This window comes from Natator depressus, chromosome 1, assembly GCF_965152275.1.
Source record: "Natator depressus isolate rNatDep1 chromosome 1, rNatDep2.hap1, whole genome shotgun sequence".
Classification (NCBI taxonomy): Eukaryota; Metazoa; Chordata; order Testudines; family Cheloniidae; genus Natator; species Natator depressus.
The window spans coordinates 35,583,588-35,605,319 of record NC_134234.1 but is presented as its reverse complement, the minus strand read 5'-3'; the positions used below and the strand labels follow the sequence as shown (position 1 = coordinate 35,605,319).

At 40.2% G+C, this 21,732-nt stretch overlaps 1 protein-coding gene across 10 annotated transcripts in view; it reads right to left on the bottom strand.

Moving 5' to 3' along the window:
• The window catches only part of GRIA4 (glutamate ionotropic receptor AMPA type subunit 4), a 278,227-nt gene that overhangs the window by 18,461 nt on the left and 238,034 nt on the right, over window positions 1-21,732 (bottom strand). For 6 of the 10 annotated variants that reach the window (XR_012640150.1, XM_074957244.1, XM_074957235.1 and 3 more), the window contains one exon: window positions 2,052-2,166. The exons of 3 other annotated variants lie outside the window; for them this stretch is intronic. Coding sequence is in view for 6 of the 7 variants with exons in the window: in XM_074957244.1 (XP_074813345.1) it covers window positions 2,052-2,166 (115 nt within the window). In the remaining variant the exon portion in view is untranslated. Of the gene's footprint in view, window positions 1-2,019; window positions 2,167-21,732 lie in introns of all 10 variants that reach the window. One more of the 10 variants, XM_074957310.1, reaches the window with a different exon arrangement.

Sequence of the window (21,732 nt, the reverse complement as noted above, 5' to 3'; positions counted from 1 at the left end):
CATTCCTAGCTTTCTCCTCCCCGACTACTGTTTTTTCCTCTCCCTCCCCATGCAGTCACTTCCCACCCCACCCTTCACTCCCTATTCCCCTGCTGAGCGTTCTACACCAGGCCATCTCCATCTTCCCTCTGATATCCTAGGACATCCTGTTTTTCCCTCTGCTGGCTGCCCTCCTCTACCTCATTGCATGTGGTCCCTATCTACCAGGGTTATTAATAACAGAGGTTAAGGCAGATAGAGTTCTAAGGCAGTTATCTCATTATGTTGATTTGAAACATTAAGCATAGTTTTGTGTTTTATATTTCAAACAGATAATAGAACCATAGAAACATAGGGTTAGAAGGCACCACAAAGATCATCTAGTTTAACCCCCCGCCAAGATACAGGATTTGTTGTGTTTAAACCATCCCAGACAGATGGCTCTCCAACCTCCTTTTGAAAACTTCCAGTGAAGAAGCTTCCACAACCTCCTGAGACAGTCTGTTCCATTGCCCTACTGTTCTTACAGTTAGGAAGTTTTTCCCGAGATTTTCTGGGATGATTCAGATACATTATAGGAAAAAAAGTGTTCATTCACAAGTGTAATATCACCTCCATGACATTTCTATAATATATTCTATTATATAGTATTTTTTAAAAAGCCCAACAGTGAAGTTTCACAGTGAGTGAAACTTCAGGCCAGTGGTAACTTGGATGGAGTATTACAAAAAAAAAAAAAAAAAAAGGGGAAGATGAGAATTTTATGGCATATCAAATAGGCTTTCTTACAAGAAGTTATCTGCAGTTGCAGTAAGTGCCAATGAACTTCACATCCACATGCACTTAGGAGAAGAAACTAAAGACCACTTTTAAAACTGTAACCGGTGGCCAGCAGACCCGTGGGGAAAAAAACTTGATAGAGCAGCAGGATGGAAGGCAAACAACAGAGGACTAGGACACCAGATCTGGGTGAGTGCAGAGCGCCACAAGAAGTGGTCTCTGCGGCAAGGACAGAGTGTCAGGAAAGGAGGGTTGAAGAAGGGGAGGAGAAAAAATACAATGTAAGAAACTGTAAAGAAGGCTAATTAAACATGTTGGGTTCCCTCAGCATCACCAGAACCCCTTAATATAGATAGCCTTGTATCTTCACAGTTACCCATGTAATATTCTCTCTATATTCCATACACGCCCATGCACACAAATATATATTGAAGAGTGTTTGATTGGCACATCGAGGGCTACTTTTAGTATCTTAATTTCTCCCCTACGCCATTTCAGCACACATTAGTTTGCCTAATGGATGCTGATGTGAGAAGGCAAAACAAGTTATGTGACTGGCCACTTGAAAGTCTCAGTTTAGATGAAATGAAGGAAAAGTAGGTTAACTTTATCCAGGGCGTTAGTAACGGCCTAAAATTCAGAGCTGTTGACATGGTGAAGGATAAGAGAGAGCTGCAATTACCAGTTAACTTTTTTCCTAGGGAATGCACATGAATTTCAGCTTCCAGGTAATGTAACACAACATTCCAGTGTGTGCTATTTTAACTGGAAATCGCATCAGTGTATTGGATACTTTAGCTGGAAATTTGTATAAATAGAAAATTCCTGAGCCAGTACATCCTGAGCCGCTGCTATGAGGAGGCAGAGCTGAGTTGCTCCACTTTCCTCTAATATTTAGGAAAAAACACATAGGAGCAATGCAGTCCAGAAAATGAGGAGTCTGATGCTCATATTTGCTTCTGGGTCTCCTGTTGCTTGTTCACTAGACCTAGCTTTGAGATGGCTCTGGTCTTGTATCTTTTTGCATAGGGCGCATGTCATCTACTCTTGACACAGGAAGGTTTCTGAGGATTGATGATAGAATTCATAGCTTAAACTGGTTTGTTAACAAGTTCCACTTGAGAAACTTGCAATGAATGCAAATATTTTTGCTTTGACAGTAATCACATACATCTGGATCTTGAGCGCGGTTACTAGCAATACTGAAGTTTGTTTGGTTGCAGGTAAAGCCCCAGCAGATGCACCGATTACTTTACATACTGTTTACCCGCTTTGGTGACATTGAGGCTAACCTTGGAGTCACCTCCCCCGCTGCCACATTCTCCTTTGTCGTACCACCATTTGTTTTTCAATTTGTCCAAGAGGCCTTGTTCATTCAGTTTTAAAACTGCGAGGTTAACAGCATTTCTTGAAACGATAAAACATATTTTGTAAGAAACTGCACAGCTGTTAAGATGTTAGAAGGAATGAGGACTTAAGCTCTTTTATAAGCTTGATCCACACACTAAATAAACCTCTCATTTCCATTTGACAACCCCCCTGACAGTATAAATAATTTTGCTTACTTTCAGAGGCAAAAAAAGTGTTTCCAGAATACAACAGACTTTTTTTAAATGACCCAGCTTTTAGCAAGTAAAATTCTATACATTCTATGAACCAACCAAACAGTTATCTGAGCATCTTTGTAAAATAATACTAAGTCATGCTGGATTTATATTTCTGGTTAGCTTGAGTCTGTTTTGAATATGAACACTTATAGAAACAGGTCAATATGGGTCTAGATTTTTTTTTAGATAGGCAGTGTTATTGTTAGAGCTATAAAATATTTTAAACTAAGGACTACAATTATTTAAAAACTGGTTGATTATTAAATCTATCGAGGCATTTATCCTGCATTCACCACCTTTTTGGAGGTTTAACAGCTGTTTAGGATGCACTGCCTCATATCTTTGTTAATGATCGCATAATGATGTTTTAAATAATGAATTGATATGTGTCACAAAGCCTAAAGCTAGACAGCTAAATCAATATTTAATCATGCATATTATTAATAAGAGTTTATACAACGCTTCACATGTTTACACTTTACCTACATGATGTGGGGAGCACAGACAGAGCTACCTCCCTTTAAGGTGTGCAGCATAGTTCCCCCTAGACATCCAACCAGGTCTGCCGGCTGATGTGGTGAGGGCAGGTAATGTTGGGGCACCATTCACATCCACAGGGGCAACTGTAGTCCGTGATCTCCTGAGCACAGGGACTGCAATTCTGGCCAGTCCTTACATGGACTGCACAAGGTGTGTGTGTATGTGGGCAGGGTGAGTAGGGGATGCTTCATGCTACCTTCCTCTTCCCCTATGCCCCTGTGAAAAGATTAGCAGGAATCTATCCCTAAATAATAAATCCTGACCTCACTCATGGAAGGAAAGTAAATGTTATTGTCCCCATGTACAAATGGTGAAGCTCAGGAAGCACCACTTCCCCCTCCCGTTGCTTGTCCCTGTTGAAATCCCTCTGTGGAGGCTGGGCAGGGACTGGAAGGGGACTTCCTCTGTCCATGGCATCTTCCCATCACTAACTCTGAAGGACTTCAGTGGGGACATTGACTTACCTGCTGTCCCTCTCCCTAATGTGGAACCCTGCGAGGAAGGTCTGGAAGAAACAGCAAGTGGGAGATTCTTTGGCAACAGGGCTCCTATAGGACTCCTGCTGCCAAGAGTCATAGGAGATATCAGGAGGGAATGAAGCTGGACAGGATCGCCAAAGAGATGACTGTGATTCCATGGATCTCAGGGGCATCCCATCTGAGTCTGATGGTGGAACCCTCTGCTCAGTAGGAAAGGGGCACCTGTGCTCCAGAGATGAAGCAACAGATCAGAAACACATTGAGTGCAAACTCATGGAGTTTTCCACCTCACACAGGGACAGATACATTCTTATTTATTGGGTAAATTCCTATTTTAGAACATCTCCTTTGTCTTTTATTGCTTGGAACTACCTTTTCATATGAGCCCCTGTTGGAAACCAGACAGATCTTTGTTGGTTAACTGAAATTTTGGAAACTATTTCTAAACAGTTGTGGCCTGCTTCTCTTTTTATGGTAGTTAAATTTATATTAGATTGTCAATGCAGATAATGTAATTGCTTGCCTTCCCCTGAAACTGAAAAGGGAGAAATATAAGCTGTACTGGGAGTGATAACAGACTGTTCTTTGTGGATAAAGCCTTAGCGGGGAATTTAGCAGCCAGTCTGACAAATGTAATTTCATATAAGTACTCTAATTATCGGTCATGATCTAGAGAGAGACGAGAAATAGCAAAATTGGATTGAAATTGTTCATTTGTCCCTTTTGTTCTGGGAAGCAATTGCTTCTAAACCAGAGATATTTACTATGGGTTTCTAATTAAGCTTTTAGATACAAAGCCTGTGCTTTTAGACTGTTCACTACATTCACAGAATTGCCAGAGCTTCCATTAACTTGAATGGGAGTTTTACCTGAGTGAGGACTGCAGAATTGAGGCCAAGATGGAAGCTGGTCCCAGCAGCCTTGTTTCCTTGATACTGAACCATATTCTCTGTTTTGAAAAAGTTTTCCATGTAAGGCTCGAGCCTGCTGCCATGGAAGTCAATGGTGAAAATTCCCGCTCGTTTCAATGGCAGCAGGAAGAGGGTCTAATATAGCGCCAGAATCTGCAAACCTCAGTCATATTGCTCAGCACCTAAAAGAGTAGTGCCAATGATCGTGCTGCTGAATGCCAGGGCTGCAGAGCTTGGGCCTTATTAAATAGGTGTGGTAGGGATATTGTAACCGGGAAATGAGCTGCCTCTCAGGAGCAGCCCCAGTTAAGGCACCAGTTTGGCAATGCACTTAAACAAATGCCTACCTTTAAGCCTGTGACTTCAATGGAGCTGCTTGTGTGCTTGGTGTCAGGCTCATGTTTAAGTGTGTTGCTGACTCAAGGCCTAAATGCAGCTGAATCATGCGTATTATTTAAATGAGATTTACTTGGCACCACTACAGACATAATAGTTTAGCTGCTATTTTGTAGTTTCTAAAAAGTATCTTTATGATCTTCAACATAAACCATATTATATGTCCTCTCTGGGCTAAGAACTCAATCAGTGCCTATTCAAGTAAGTGGAGACTTTCCATTTACTTCAGTTATGACTGATAAAAAGCCTTAAATCCTGAAGTCATTACTCAATTTTGACTGAGTCCTTATTCAGGCAAAGATCTCTCACTGACTTCAGAAATTTTTTCCTAAGAACAGAGCAAAAATGTAACAACTTAATAATAAGGATTTTGCCCATAGTACTACAAGTTTCAGAAGATTTTTCAGGTTAACGTTCATATAACTTAGATCTTTCTTCTGGCTATTCAAGGTCACTGTTATAATCTGTATATAAAAAACTAGACATGTTTGTTTTTTTAAAAGACACTGAAGAATTAAACCTCTTTTTTAATTTCAATCTGGACGCGGGACATTATTCTCATTTACCAAGTATTCTACTTTTATCTGTAAAAGTATTAAAGGTTAGTGAGGAAAAGTTTTCCATAATCTTTTAGAGTAGCTGCAGCTGCTTGATACAAGTCCTAAAAAACCCCAAACAAACACCCCTCCCCCAAATACAAAAAACCCACCCATTCATGAGAGGGTTATTTAGCAGGGTTAGTAGCCATATCCATAGACAGTTTCACAGCACAATAGAAAAATGGAAATAAAAAGGATGGAGAAGTAAATGAGAATTTAAGATGCAATCATTGTTCTGAAATTAAGCTCTATTGTTTCTAATTCTAACATATTGTATTCCTCGATACATCTAGTAGGCCATGTAAAAACAGGTTAGTTTCACACTGCTCTTTCCATTGCTTTGTTATCAGGGTACACCTCAAAATATGTCAATAAACTGCTGCCCTCTTCCCAGTGAAACATACAGAGAAATTCTATGCTCAGACAGCAGACTGGTGCAGAAATGTCATTGTGAAGCAGAAATTTCTCAACAGGTTTGATGATGATTACTTTGAATTGAAAATATATTTGAGCCTGGAGAGTAGATTTCATCACTCTTACTCATGCTAAGTAGTTCTTTACTTAGGAGAAGTTCTACATAACATGAGTATGAGTGGCAAAATTGCTATCCAAAATAGGGACAAATCCTAAAGTCTTCACTCAGGCCAAACTTCCATTGAAAACTCCAATGAAGACAACGAGACTTTTGCATGAGTAAAGATTAAATAGCAAAAACAGAATAAGTACTTTGCGATTTGGCCCGTAATACTTACTATTACTTTGTATACTTATTCAAATCTTCATAAGCATTTTATTAATATAGGGAAAACAGAATCCTTGGACACAATAGTCAAATCAGTTTAGCCAAATCTGCCTCCTTGTATTTTGCAACTGTTTCCAATCTACCCCTCAGTTCATTATTCTTTGAGTGCATGTACAGTGTTTTCAATGTATGGATCTTGGGTACTGTGAAAGCAGCGGTACACACAGGGTACAGAGTTACAGCATGGGAATCCTGGAGAGATTTGTTAAAACCATTACATGTCTCCTCATGCAGGAAGAGCACAGTAACAATAACAAGCACAGCTTCAATTTCTACTTACTGTCATATCTTTTAAAGATCAATTTTTCAGTAATAATTTCCAAAAAAACTTCCCAGATGGTTTGGGCTATTAGTTCACTGTATTTAATAGTGCCATTTGGAGGTACGTATTTGACAGTTAACAAAAAGTAGAACGATGCAGACGGAGAACAGTGCAGGTTGTATGCAAGAACTGCACAGTTCTTTACAAAAAATAACTACAAGTCTGGAAAGGAATAAGAAGTCTTCCAGTTAAAAAAAAAATCATTATATAAGTCCGGTCCAAAGCTCACTAGAATCAGTGGAAAGATTTTCATTGACTTCAGCGGGCTTTGGATCCTGGCAGTAGTAAACAAGATGAAATTTACACTGGGCATCACTCAATAAAGTAGCAATAGACATCCTGGGTGAAATTCTGCCCCCATTTGAACTTGAGCGTCTCCCATGGCTTACCTGGGATTTCACAGGTGCAAATGATGGTGGAATTTTGCCCTGATATTGTTCTCCTGTAGTAGTGACCAAATAGTGGACACAGAAGTACACTGACTTGCTGAAAACACTTTAAGGGAGTATTGCTAAACTATAGCATTATTTTATAGCTCACCATTTTAGAGCCATTTAAATACACTAGTATATTTTAGAGCATTTGAAGGATAAAAATATTAGTGTATCAAAGTGGTTTCCCTGAGGCCTCCTGAGTTTGTGTCCTCAACGGGAAACATTGAGAAAGGTGGTTGACAGAAGATGGGGGAGCCAGGTGACTCCTCTTCTGGCATTGTCAGAGACTGAGCATATTGACTAACATTGTTGAGGGAATCAGACATCTGTGAAAACAGCACAGAAAAGTGCCTTCCAATACACACTGTTGCCCACTTGGGAAAGCAACAAAAGAACTCTTACTTGGAATTTACAGCCAACTCACCTAGAAATTGGTCTGAACCAAAACCCCTGATCCACACACCCGCGGACCATCAGAAATCCAAACCTGGATTCTGATCCTATCTTTACAATGGGCCAAACCAGAACCCCAGATCCAAAACCATCCCCAGAAGTTGGGGTGTTTGAAATCTGGATATAAATCTGAATTTTGTGTCTGGAGCCCATCACTACTTTCAACTGCTCAGATTAGTCATACAACTATGATTAGTGAACCAGTGTATTCACTCCGGACTTGAATGACCAACAGTACATCTGATATTTCAGTTTGCATTACTGATAAAGGTAAAATGAAAGGTACTTTCCTTCTTCTTAGTCCAGATAAATCTAGACTAAGAGTGGGCTCATGATCAATACGATAAGAAACATGTTTTAGGAAGAGACTATATAAATAGTCTATGTTCAGGCATAACTGGGTCAAAGAGTAGGACTGGATTCTCTGGTTCCTAAGTCCACCTTGCACTGCATGAGGGGGCAGATCCCCACCTGGTGGGAATTGTCACCTCTCCAGTGAAGTCAATGGTGTGATAACAAATTACAACAGCTAAGGATCTGGCCCAAGCAGCACAAAAGTGGATTTAAAGCCGCAGAGGATTCCACCTGTGGAAGAGGAGCTATCTGTGGGCATAGCTGTTTCCTGTCCCAGCTCCTCACCACTCATGGCATAGTAGGAGGGAAGTTCTGGGGATGGTGTGGGTGGGGAAGGGATGTGATGCAGCTGAGCTTAGGGACCGTATGCTAGTGGTACAAGTTAGAGCTGTCCTCTTACCACTGTAACTCGCACCAGGGCCAGGCGGCTCAGGATCAGAAAGCCACAACTGACTCCTGGACAGCCTCTCCTCTCCTCTCACTACATTCTAGCTCTGCTTGGATGCAGTTGAGAATCTGCCACAGAAATATTTTGTAAACTACCTGTAGGCACACGTTTATAGCCTATTCACATCAGCCTTTGAAATGATTTATCATACAGAATAATTTAAATCACATCTTATCTTGCAAAAAGTAAAAATGTGTCTGTTTTTTTGGCTACCTATTTTAATGATGTTTTGGAAAGTGCTGATGTTAGAGTCTAATACCAGTACAATCTGCATGTGTTTGACAATTCATCAAAACAAATGGAGTGCAAATTGTACGAAAGTAGTTGGATATGTTTAATAAATTAGGAATGAAGTTAGCATTCCTTTACTAAGAAAGATCTATCCAAAGTATATCTGATATTTTTTCTCAGAAGACTTGAAAGATCCACAGTGGAAATAATAATAATAATAATAAAAAAATCTAAAGGCAGGATGCACATTTAAAAGAAAAACATAATCTGGTCACTTCAAAGGTCTAAGGGCAAACTTTCTAAAATGCAGTCTCTAATTTTGCATGTGCAATCACTTGCAGGAGCAATTCTTCCTGTACTGGTATTTATACATACAAAATATTTACACACCGAAATGATATTTGCATAAGCAAATTATGTGCAAATACTATAATTTAAAAACACAAGTAACAGACATGAACAGATTGTACGTGTAATTGAAAATTCAAGTACATTTACAGTCTGGCTTTGAGACCCCTTTGAAAATTTGACCCACAGTTTATATTAAATAAAGAATTATTAGCTTAAATTGGACTTGACTCCCTACTAAGATTATGATTGAGCAATTTGGTTGTTATTTATGGGGTAATGTTTCTTCATCAAAAGGAAATGAAGGTCTGATTCTGTTCTCACTTATCTTTGATTCTGGTGTAACTTCACTGACTTCAGTGGAGTTACTCCTGATTCACATTGGGGTAAATGAGAGCAGAATCAGGCCTTATGGCACCATTTCAGCAAAGCACTTTAACACACACTTAATTACCAGAGGGGTAGCCGTGTTTGTCTGTATCCACAAAAACAATGAGGAGTCCAGGGGCACCTTAAAGACTAACAGATTTATTTGGGCATAAGCTTTCGTGGGTAAAAAACCCACTTCTTCAGATACCCATGAAAGCTTATGCCCAAATAAATCTGTTAGCACACGAGTAATCCCACCCCTACTCAGCAAAGGTCTTAAGCATGTAACTACTCTTAAATCTCAATGAAGGGATATAAATTAATGGGATTTAAATAAGTGCTTAAGTACTTTGTTGAATTGGGGCCCTTAAACCAGATTGTTAAAGATATTTAGGTGTCTAAAGATGCAGATACTGCTAATTCCAACAAATAATGGGAAACGGGCACTTACACACTTTTGAAAATCCTACTAGGTGCCTATCTGCATCTTTAAGTGCCTAAATAACTTTGACAATCTGGTCCGAGATTCTTAAACCTTAAAAACGTGAAAGTTTTCTAGGGTATGTTCTATATGTAATCAGCAGTAAGCACCATATTTACAATAAAGACATTGTTTACCCATTTAAATATAATAGAAAGAGAGAGAGTTTGGGGGATACTAGCAGTATGATGCTGACTGTTTTCTATACTGTAATTACAAACCAATGTAATTTATATTTGACATTTTTCAATATAATACTTTGGACTTCTATCACTTCTTCCATGTGAAGATCCTAAAACACTTTACAAACATTAAGAACGAAGTGTCACAACATCCTCATAACCTGAGTAAGGATTATTACCCTCATTTTACAGATTGGAAATCTGAATCACACCTCAAAATTTTCAAACTTGGGTGCCTAAAATTAGAGCTCTTACTCCACAGTTAACAACGTACACAAGAGGGCTGATTTTCAGAGGTACTAATCATCTACAATTCCCATGGACCCCCCCAGGCACCCAGCTCGCTTAATTGAACTGGACCTTATAAATAAACATGGGGCATTTCTTAGGGGATCAATGGGAATTCCACATGGGTGCCAGAAGGAAGAAATGGTTTAATAATAATAATAAACCTGACAAAACTGTGTGTGTTTAACACAAATGAAATAAATGAAGTCATTGGGGCAGATCCAGTGGCTATAAGACAATGTAAACAGCTGAGGTTCTGCTTCCTATTGTTCAAAATATTTATCCAAACTCCAAGTTATTTTGTGGGGGGGGGGGAGGGGGAGGAGGAGGAGGGTCTCCAACCACACCACTGTAATCACTTCCTGGTATTAAACAAATATTTTAATATAGACAGATATAACAGCTGATCTCGGCAAGCAAGGGAGTAGAATCAGCCCCTCAGCATCCTTCTGTGCTTTCCACAAAGCTTAGTTATAAACATGGGGCTCTCAGACAATCATGTGGGGTTATTCTTTGTATTCACCCAGTGCAAAGTTTAATGTAGAAACAGAAAACCAGTTTCCCCTGAGTCAAGGGCTGCTTTTGCCTGCACTAACACCCTGCTCCCTACATAGCAACAGAATTTTTCAAAGTGGGAATTTTTCTATTCATTCCAAGGGGCAGAATTGTGCAGATAAGCAGCAGCAGTCCAAAGCCTGAAACTGGGAATACATGTTCCAGCAAAGACTGGGAGTGGGAGTCCCAAAGTGCTCAGCAATGGTATAACTGTAGCCCCTCTGTGGGAGTTTTACCATTGACTTCTTGCAGTGCAGAGTTAGACCCCTGCTGACCGCTTTGAAAATTCCATCTTGCTAGTGTGAGGATTCTGAGGTTTCACACACTTTAATTCGGTGAAACGTTTTCAAAATCAATTATTAAAATAATTTTTAAGAACTCACTTAAAATGTAATGTTTTAAAACGGACACTCCTCATTCAAGGTGTTTAATATCTAGCCTGATTCTTCTCTCACCTCTGATGTGGCCAATGCAAAGCTCCCTGCTGTGTTTAAACCCTGCATAGGGGCTGCACAGAGGCACTTCAAGTAGTTGCCTCAGCATCCCCTGTGTACAACATAAAGGGTCAAGGTGCTAGTCCAACACAGGCCTGTGTGGAAGGCCAAGCAGGGAGCAGGCCAGGGGAGGGGACACAAGCTATACGTAGACATGGATCCTGTAGCCCTGACATCTTGTTCAACTGGTGCAGAGGGACTGAAGCTACTCTTCCAGCCTTCACACTGGATTAGTAGCTGTAGGGTATGTGTGGGATGGGTGGACTGCACTATAGTCTCCTGGCTTAGAGAAGTGGATTTCAGCTGTTCACCTCCTTTCCACTGCACTTGCATAAAGACTGATTACCCTGGCTTTCCATGGGCAGATTTCACCCTTACACAGGTGTAAATTGAGGGGAGCTCTATTAAAATGGATTGTGGGTCCTTTTTACTGGTATAAATCATGTGTGAGCACAGTCAGGCCCAACAATTTATAACAATTGCTTGAATATCAGTGTGGTCGTGTTTTACACTAACTTTGTTCAGAGGTAAATGGCTATGTAAGATGAAGAGCGCGGGAGAATCAGATCCATGGTTCCTGCCTGGAACGCATATGATCTTAATGTCACATGACACAGGAAGTAAGGGTCATAGACGAGAAGGGGAGAAGGAGCAGAAGGAGATTGGGGGTGATAATAAGTTCAGCTGTGCAGTAACTCCGGCAGCCATGTGCACATGTTGGTGATCCTGTTGCTTTTTTTCTCTTTTAATTTATGTGACATTTGGGGGATGAGGATGTTTTTTCCGGCAGGATGTTTTTTTCTGTTTTGTGGTGGGTTTTTTGCATCTGTTCAGAGGTTTGGAAAGTTAATATAAGCCCCAGGGTCATGCATTAATGGGCAGAAGTGATACAGTCAAACATGCGTGGTAAATGCACAATGTCAGATGGCTCTGCAATACATCACCATCACGTGTGTTGTGTGCATTGTACCATAAAATAATCAATGGAACATAAATGCTGCTCAGTTAAAGTGTCATGTCATCTAGCTTTAAAAATTATTATTACAGTACCTTCACTATAGAATCTAAGCACTGAGAGTCCATAGCTATGCAAAAATCCCATCGATCTTTTACCGGTATACAGGCCAAAGTTACTACAACCCCACTTGGCTTCAGAGGGACATGTGCTTTGGCCCCTGTTGTTCTTTTCAGTTGTGCAGTACAGCTGCTGCTAGCAAATTATATTTTCTTCATGAAAAAGGGCATTTCGATTTGTGCCACCGTTGAAGCCAATGGAGCTATGCTAGTTTACCCCAGCTGAGAATCTAGCTCCTGCATGGAGCATTGAGGTGCTCTTTCACTAACCTCTCCTGTTATGCCAAAATTTAGGGCAGTTGTGAGACAGATACTGGTAGTGTTGGTAAGCAACACAGCTCCATATCCAAGAAAAAGCCAGTTGTCTCACTGAGAAAATTGTGAGCTAATGATCTGGTTCAAGAATATTTTCAGCAAGTACTGTGATGCTTAGGAAGACCTAGACACCAGCTGGCACTACACTTGCACTGGTGTAGGATATTAAAGGAGTTGCTGTTGCTGCTGCTTCAGTCGCAATGGCAGCTGGAAATTCTGGAAAAGAATTTGATAACAGTGCGGTTGGGTGTGCAGTTCTGATGATGTTTTTCTGAGGGTTAGCTCATCACAGAATCATAGAATATCAGGGCTGGAAGGGACCTCAGGAGGTCATCTAGTCCAACCCCCTGCTCAAAGCAGGACCTATCCCCAATTAAATCATCCCAGCCAGGGCTTTGTCAAGCCTGACCTTAAAAATACCTAAGGAAGGAGATTCCACCACCTTCCTAGGTAATCAACGGAAGTAATGCTTGTTCCTGTCATCTGCAAATCAGTGAAAAAAAAAAAAGAAAAAGCCAAAGAAAAAGCCCAAGAAAAAGCCAAACACCTGCTCATGGCAGTGTTGGCAATATTACTTTGACATGTTCTTGATTCTTACAAGATGTGGAAATATTACTACGGTTCTGATTTCCATTCTCTGTCACGTAAAGACAGGCTTCTACCATCAACCCTCTCCTTTCCTCTCTTTCTTATGCTTCATTTCGATCAAAGAGAAGGAAGTGGAAGAGGGCCAATTCCTGCCCACTCTATCAGCTACATTACAATCTCCTGGGTTTCAGGATGTTTACAATGAAATACAGAGTACAAATTAATTAATCAGAACCTTTCTCTGACAAACACCAAGAGGCTTTTCATTGCAGAACCATACAGGAGAACTACAGAGGAGAAAAATGCAGCAAATCAAGATAATATTGTGTGCCAGTAGGGCCATGGCTGGTAGAGGTAAATAATAATTTATCTGATTAAACTAACCTGTTTTCCTACTTGTGGAATGCTTTTGCAGTCTTCTGAAATGTATATGCCATTTAAAATTATGTGACAAACATCTTCTGGATTTTGTCAATGTATGGATTGGATCAGAATACTGAAAATTTCAACTGTGTTGCTTAATTGTGGTTGGTCAGTTAAACCATCCGGTATTGTTTCTGTTCCAGCTGGATGAGGGCAAAACGACTTCTGGAATGAAAGCTTGAGTGTCCAAATTTAGATTTGCATTTCCACAGATGCACATTCTCGAAACTTTGAAATGTATTTACTCTGAACATTTGGGCCAGTAAAACTCAGTCACACAAAAGGGAAAAAACAATAGCTGAACTGAATTCATTAAAAATAATTAGAGCCAATATCTATGAAAAAATGGCTTGCCTTATTTCATGAGATGTAATGCCTGGCAACAATTAATATCTCTGCTTCCAGATTCTTTCTTGTTATTTATGTACCATACTGGGTGGTTAATATTTCCCTAAATACTAAATTTAGTGCATTTTTCAGTATATTCAATGTGTTGTATATTAATTTGCAAAGCATACCCTAGCACTTTTCTCATCTCTTTGTCAACTGGTCACTGGTTGGGTGTTAGTTATGTTACCTATAAGTCTCTCTCTCTCTCATTTTTTTCTTCATTATTTTCATAACACGGGCTTCCTTTTAGGTGGAAAAACATATCTGTAATAAGAGTTGCTATGATAATTAGCATTTTGATGTGACCATCAACATACTTGGTCTTTTTCAGGCTAAGGAGGAAGTGATCTCCAGAACTGAAGACCCACCATTGATCATGCCCTTGTCATACAAACCTAGGGCTGATCTAAGTCCAAGCTGATCTTAACTGCCAGAGGTGGTCGCTAAGCCAAATCATAAAAACTCTATAGATCAAATCCAACACCAGGAATTCCTCCCAGAAATGAAATGGGAAGCTGTGTCATCTGTGGCATACATGTGTAATATGCTTCATATGCAAAACACTGCTAAGTAAATGGGAACAGAGGCACTCTGCCTTACCTACAATTTCTGAGCCGTCTTCAAGGGTAGACACATGTAGAGTGCACTGCACTAATCAGTTAGGAGGTGACAATGACATGGATAATCATGGCAAGGTCCACAATGAGAGGAAAAGCTGAAGCCTGCTTGCCGAGTGAAGCTGAAAAAGTGAACTATTGGCACTACTGCTACCCGTACACCCAGAAACAACCAGTGACATAGTAGAACTCCTAGATTGTAAACTTTAGACACACAGCATACTCCTTAGTTAAGCCTTCTCTGGCTGTTTCTGATCAGGATTACCTTTGTCTTTTCTGAACTGAATATCAGCCAACTAGCTCTTATCCAAGCTCCAATCTCACCCAGACACTGGGAAAGGTGAATGACTGAACCAGATTAAACAAATGTAAACTGAGTGTCATCCACTTTCTAATGGCACTGCAATCCCAAGCAGTTTAATTCTCTCTTTATTGATCAGGTGCAGTGATAAAAGAACTCCACACTTGGCATCCATGGGACAAAAGACCAATTGCCTGATACCATTCCTCGGAGTCCTGTGAATTCATTTATCACTGTCAGGTCCAAGATGTGTTAACACTTCATGGCCAGCTGCATTAAAAGCAACTGATACAACTAAAGAACCCTCATGGAAATGCGATCTTTATCCATTGTCAGAAGACCATCAACTAATAAACCTATGTGGTTGATGCACCATATCCAGGCTTAAAACTAGATTGAAAAGGGTCAAGGAAATTTGAGATCTCCGGGTATCGCCAGTTGCTTTATCACACTCTCTCAGTAGTGCTCCTTAAAAAGGAGGATTAGAGAGGAGGCAATAACTGGTAAGATCATCAACACCAAGAGATAGTTTCTTAATTTAATTGCGGAGCAAGTTCTTTGAGGCCATTTTAGTATATGCAGGTACAGTGACTAACACAATGGGCCCTGTCCCCTGGTTGGAACCTCTAGATGCTACCACAATGAAAATAATAATATAGGATAACTTGACAGCATCAATACTATAAAAATGAAACAAATACAGCTATGCCATATAAAGCCTAATTTGGTCAGCAACAAAACCATGAATTAGTTGAAAGAATTCCTAGGGCTTTCTTTCAGGAGTTAATGATGAAGATCTGATAGACTGAAATGAGTGCAAATTTTTCCAGCAACCAGAGTGAGAATATCAGTCCACAGTCCACTCGCCAATACTCTGATAATTAAAATGACCTGAAGCCAGCTGAATATCAAACACCAGGTGAAATTATTAGACAAGGGCAATCCAATCCCCCCAGCAGCCACCCACATAATGTTGTCATTATGAGTGGAGCTATGTACAGAACAGCAAATGCTACAATAACCATGTCAGCAAAGCTAAGTGCAGACAACTGAGCAGAACATTTTAATTATTGCCACCTTCTGAACACAAGCAGCCAGGTATCACAGAAAGCAAGCCATGGAAGCTATTAATGGAACTCTATCGTGGATGTAGGGATCTTGTAATTGGTGATACATTGAACACATGCCTCTTGTGGTCAGTAAAATCAAGCAGGGAGGTATTGGGGCCATTGTTGATTGAGATTGCTGCTAATGGCTTTTTAAGGAAGGCAGGGTGCCAGCTTCTCTCATTAGGTGGTTATGCCTGTGTTCAAGAAATGATTGCCTGAGCTTTGAATTCTAGCTATATGCCCATGCTCTTTTTAAGCAAGGGTATTGAGGAGAAGGTTGTAGTGGGGTTAATTTTGGCACCAGATGTAGCCATCAGATAGACTTTTCATGTTCAAAACCCTGCACACATTAAGTAATTAATCCCCACAAAATCCCTTTGAGGTTGAGGAGCAAATGTAATTACCTCAATTTACAGATGATAACTCAGGAAGATGAAGTGGTTTCCCCAAAGCCACAGAGCAAGTCAGTGGCAAGTCCAAGACTTCCTAAAACATCCTGCACTCTCTCCTCCAATCTAAACTGACTCTCAGATTTCCTTGATCCCTTCCAGACAGGCTTTCAGTCTTGGTGTGGAATAAAGACCAAAGTGGTCTCCTATTGGCTGATGGTCTCTTCCTAGTGATGGACAAAGTCTAACAGTCCATGCTGATTCTTTTAACTCTGTCAACAATCTTTGAGCACGAGATTTTCTTGGCTTGTCTGGAGACCCTGGCAAGGTTACATGGGATCACAGTGAAACAGTCCTATTTTTATACTTCAGAGATTCCAGAGGGTTGTGTTGATTCCTAGGCTCTCTTATGTGGAGTTCCATGAGGATTTCTGCAGTCAGCCATTCAAAATGTATATGAAGCCACTAGGGGAATTTGGGATGTGGTGCCATTATTATGTGGATGACACAGAGCTTTAGATCTCTTTTTGATTGAACCCAGATGGGTTCCCTTTGCTTTCCTAATAACTGGATAAGATTGGGACCTAGACGAGAGTGAGCTGACACTCAATCCAGACACAAGAGTTGAAGCTGGATGGCTGGGAAGAATATTTTCAAAGTTGGTTGTGGACGATGTCTGGCCCCAAGATTGAGGGAGTTTAATTACTCTCTGTCAGGGAGCTACTAGTGATTCCCCAAATGCTCCTGGAGTTCCAGGTGGCTGTGTGGAGATGCCATTTTTTCATCGCGCTTAGCACATTTGCACCCATTTTTTTTGACATTGTAATTCATGTCCTTGTGGCCTACAGATTGGATGAACGCAGTGTGCTCTATATGGATCTATGATTGCAGATGCCTCAAGAGCTAGAGGAGGTGCAGAAAGCAGCAGCCTGTTTATTTAGTGGTGCTCGATGCCAGAAACATCTCATACCAGTGCTCCATAGACTGCCATGGCTTTCTCTTCACTTCTGGTTGCAATTCAAGGCTTTCATAGCTTGAGTTCAAGGCACTGAAGCCCATTATGATTAGGGTTACTGATCATGTGTTCATGCAAACTTGAAAAAATTATCTTTTAAAAAGATCATTAGTACTTTAGAGTTTTTGTGAAACGGGTGTTTTTTAAAATCAATTTGATGAAATCCCTCAAGTGCTAAGTACTACACATATATGAATATTAAAGGTTATTCTGCACAACCACCCACAAATTAATATGAAATAAAATTAAATTTGTAACTCAAACTGATAAAAGCACTCAAGATATTCAAAGTTAAATCTTGAAAGTACAGAACAAATTGCCCCATTGGTAACAGAAAGAAACTGAGCGTTGGTCTCAATTCAGAATTTACTGACTTTTATTGGTTTGTGTCACAGCATAAATATGATTTTTCTAAACTAAATTATAGGTCTGGTTAAAAATTTCCCATCAAAACACTTTTTCCCTCCATAGCAAATTGAGTTTTCATCTAAATTAATTTTTTTGCAAGGTACCCACTTTTCCTTTTTGATTTTTGGAAAACCTAAATATCACTTTTTTTTTTGCCAAAACCCGTAGTTTTTGGCTGAACACTTTTACTTTTCAGCAACTAAGAATCAAATTATTTCTGGTATTTGGGTTTTGCTCTAATAAATGTGTTAGTCTCTAAGGTGCCACAAGGACTCCTGTTCTTTTTGCAGATACAGACTAACATGGCTGCTACTCTGAAAAGAGAAATTCAAAATATTCAGCCAAAAAAAAAAAAAAGTATTTCCTAACCAGCTCTACTAAATTCCATTGCTTTGCATTATTAAAAAAATTATGAGATTATAAAATATCTGTCATTCACCTCAAACAATTTCCAAGTACTTCTGGAGCGAGACCCATCTTAATTATATTCAAAATTACACCTCAGTCCTGCAAGCTACCCTTTGTAAGTGGATGGGTCAGAAGGATGCCACCTGGGCACACAGGCCAGCCTGAAAAAACTCCTTTGCAGAATCAGAGCCTGAAGGTATAACAGTTTAAATAATGGCATTTGCTTGAGTTACACAAATGGCTTGGCAGAAAGAGCTATAAAAAATCCAGACTGAAATTTTCACGCCTATGGGTGTAAATTGGGTAGCAAAATCTGTATCAAGGGAGCTAAAGGTCGTCCACTGGATTTAGGTGCCTAACTTTTGAAAATTTGGCCTCACTAGCTTGAAACATATAAGCAATAGCCTAGTAAATGAGCCTAATGTGTCTTGGAATGCCTATTATGTAGATAGATGGCCTGCCAGTCTATTCTCATCTGCAGGCCTTGCTTGTCCCTAGTGCTGATGAAAGAATAAACAAAGCAGCAGGATTTTCCTTCAAATACACTGTACTCACTATGTGTTGAAAGAAAACCTCTCTCTTACCTTGGTCCTGGTGGTGGTTTACCCACTTCAATCCTTCTAAGAGAAATAATGGAAGCTGAACAATAGAAGGTGAACTTATATCAGCTAAGACTCAAAGATAGAACTCCATTCTCTCAGGCCATATTAGACTCTCTGCCAATTGCTCTGTACTCTAAGGTGGTGTATACATTTTCAGAGGATGGTGCATAAACTGTATTCAGTATTCCCTGAGGATGGGAAAACTGGCAGAGTCCTGAGAGAAGTTGCCAAGAATGAGCCTGACCTGATAGAAGGTCATATTTGATTGTTCAACTTTTGGTAACTTGTTAAAAGACCTGGCTAAATAACACCCAAAGATGGAGGGCCTTATTCAGGTTTGACTCTGTCCCTGCTCAGTGATGTCAGTGGGATGGAATATGGCTGAGCAGGAAATGAATAAAACTCGAGTAAGGATCATAAAGATACATCAGCCGAGGAAACGGTAAGGGGTTTTGAGCCTCATTCCTGTCAGACATCATATGAACCTGTTCAAATGAATAATCGTTGTCCTGTAGCATGTCATCATTCCATCCCACAATCTTTGGAACTCATTGTGTCTACCTAGGTACTCATGTGGCCTGTGTTACCTACTTTCTGAGCATCTCACAAGCATTTATCCTCATGACACACCTATGTGGTAGAGAAATATCATTCCAATTTTTATGATGGGACCTGAGACACAGAGTAGCTTACATGACAAGACAGGAAGATTGTGGCTGATTTAGATATCTAACTCAGGTCTCCTGAGTTCTAACTCAGGGTCCATCTAATAGATGGTCCTTCTATCTCCTCCCATTTTAGGTGCTGGCTTATTGACTCCTACCCTATCACCCAGTATGATACTGTATGCTGATCTCACACATTGTTCTTGGTTTAAAACAGGACTCAGGAGGAAAGGAAAGAAAACATTCAGACTACTTTTGAGGGTGAATGTCTTAACAGATCCATACTGCAAACCTGTGTAACAGGTCTGCAGGCCAATCTGTGACTCTTGCAGGGTCCACCTAGCACTTAATGCAAACTGGAAGTTGGCAGTTTCCCCACCAAATAGATGATTATTAAAATGCTTTTTAGTCTCTCTATTTGCTTCTCAAATGTCATGGTTTACTGGAGAGTTATTGTTACAAGCTGCTGAATGTATTTTTGGCAGTCTTCTACCTTTCTTTATTCCACCTGCCATTTATTTGAACATTATTATCTTAGTGGGACACATCTTTTAGGGCCACATCCTGCTCTCATTGAAGTCAATGGAAATTTTTCCACGAGCTTCAACGATAGCAGGCTGCGAGGCTGCCTGGTAATTTCCCAGGTATTGACACCTGAACAACCAGGAAGTATAATGAAAAGAAAAGAGAGAAACATAATTGGCAGCATTGTTAAGATATAACAGGCTACAATCCACCTTCTGTTGTGCTGGTGTACAAGTACCTGGCGAAGAGCAAGAGTAGAGGACAGGCAAAGTCTACTGCAACCAAGCAGGATACTTTCTTAGTGCCTCTATGAATGGGGAACAACGATTATACTTACATACTTCAGAGGGGTGTTCTGAAGATTAATGTTTGCAGAGCACCTTGGGATCCTTGAATAAAAGTTACTATAGATGCATATACATAAATGGTGGTAGTTTCTGAGAGATTCTGGTTTGTACTGGTAGTTTTAATGAGGCTCTCTGATTACTTTTGCAATCTAGGCTTCTTTAGCTTTCATGCCTGTTATCTAGATTAACACCTTGACAAATGTAATTTGGTCGATTTCCGGGTTAAATGAAGACAAAAGAAAATATGAAGCTGATGAAGCTTCCATTTTGTTTAATTTCAAATAACTCAAAAATGGACACACCGTTTGTTTATTTCATAAAGCTTTCATTCCTTGTTGGAATATTGTACGATAAAAATGAGCCTGGAGCAAATCCTGTTTTGGTATTGACACAGCCTGTCATGAACTTGTATGAACAATCCCACAATGATAATTAACTAACCAGCTTTTTCCCATCTCCTACCCTTGCAGGCTTAAAAAGATCATAGCCAGCTTCAGAAATCTCCAAACACTTGGGCTACAAGGTGTCACATAGCAGAACAGCATAGCGTTTCCTTCTTTAATCATCACTTAATTTTGGAGGAACAAGGCTGTCGTGCAAACGTTTTAACGAAATGGAACAGTGAAATTACTGTGATCTTAAGCCCGTATTCAAGCTGAACAGAGACTGGTATTTCAGTCTCTTACATTGGAATTCCATGCTGCTGGGGTCACAGGTGAACCCACTTTTCAGCACAATGGCTGTAGTTAGAAGTGGTTTTTAAATGCCAAAGGAAATTAAAATGTTCAGTTAAAAATACATTTCTAGGTGATAGATTTATTTATTGCTATTTCTGTAGCACTCATCACTATAGTATCTTAGGCCCAGATTCTGCCACATTTACTAATGTTGAGTAGCATATTGCTCTATAAATGGTCCCATTAACTTCGGCAGGGCTAATATTGGAGTAAGCTACTGTACAACATGAGCAAGGGTATCAGAATCAGGCTCTGAGTGTCTACATGGTGAGTTATGTACCTTACACATTTTTGTCTAGTATCACTCCATCCCATTTGCAGAATGAGGGTATAGGTACTGGAGTTGAGAAGACACATTCTTATGACTTCTAAGTCTCTGCTATTTACTAAAAAGGGTTTTGTTCCTATATTAATAGTCCCAGAGGCTGGAAGAGCTGGTTCTTTCCACCATGGCCCCAGGGCCGGGGAGCTCACTCTGCCCTGGCAGCCGGAAGAGCTGGATCTCCCCCTATGGCCCCAGGGACAGAAGAACTGTCATCTTCCACCCCAGCCCAGGCTGGAGGAGCTCGCTTTCCTGCCCTGGTCTAGGAGGAGTAATGTGCCCCCTTTAGGGGGGCCTGTGTCCCTGCTTGCCCCCCTTGTGCATGCCTAGTGCTACAAGGAAATTCAGCATGAAAGGATGGCCTTTTATTGGGGCAACTACTAATGGAAACAAACGTCACTCAGGAGATCAGGCTAAGTCACACAGGTGAGAGCAGTATGCTACA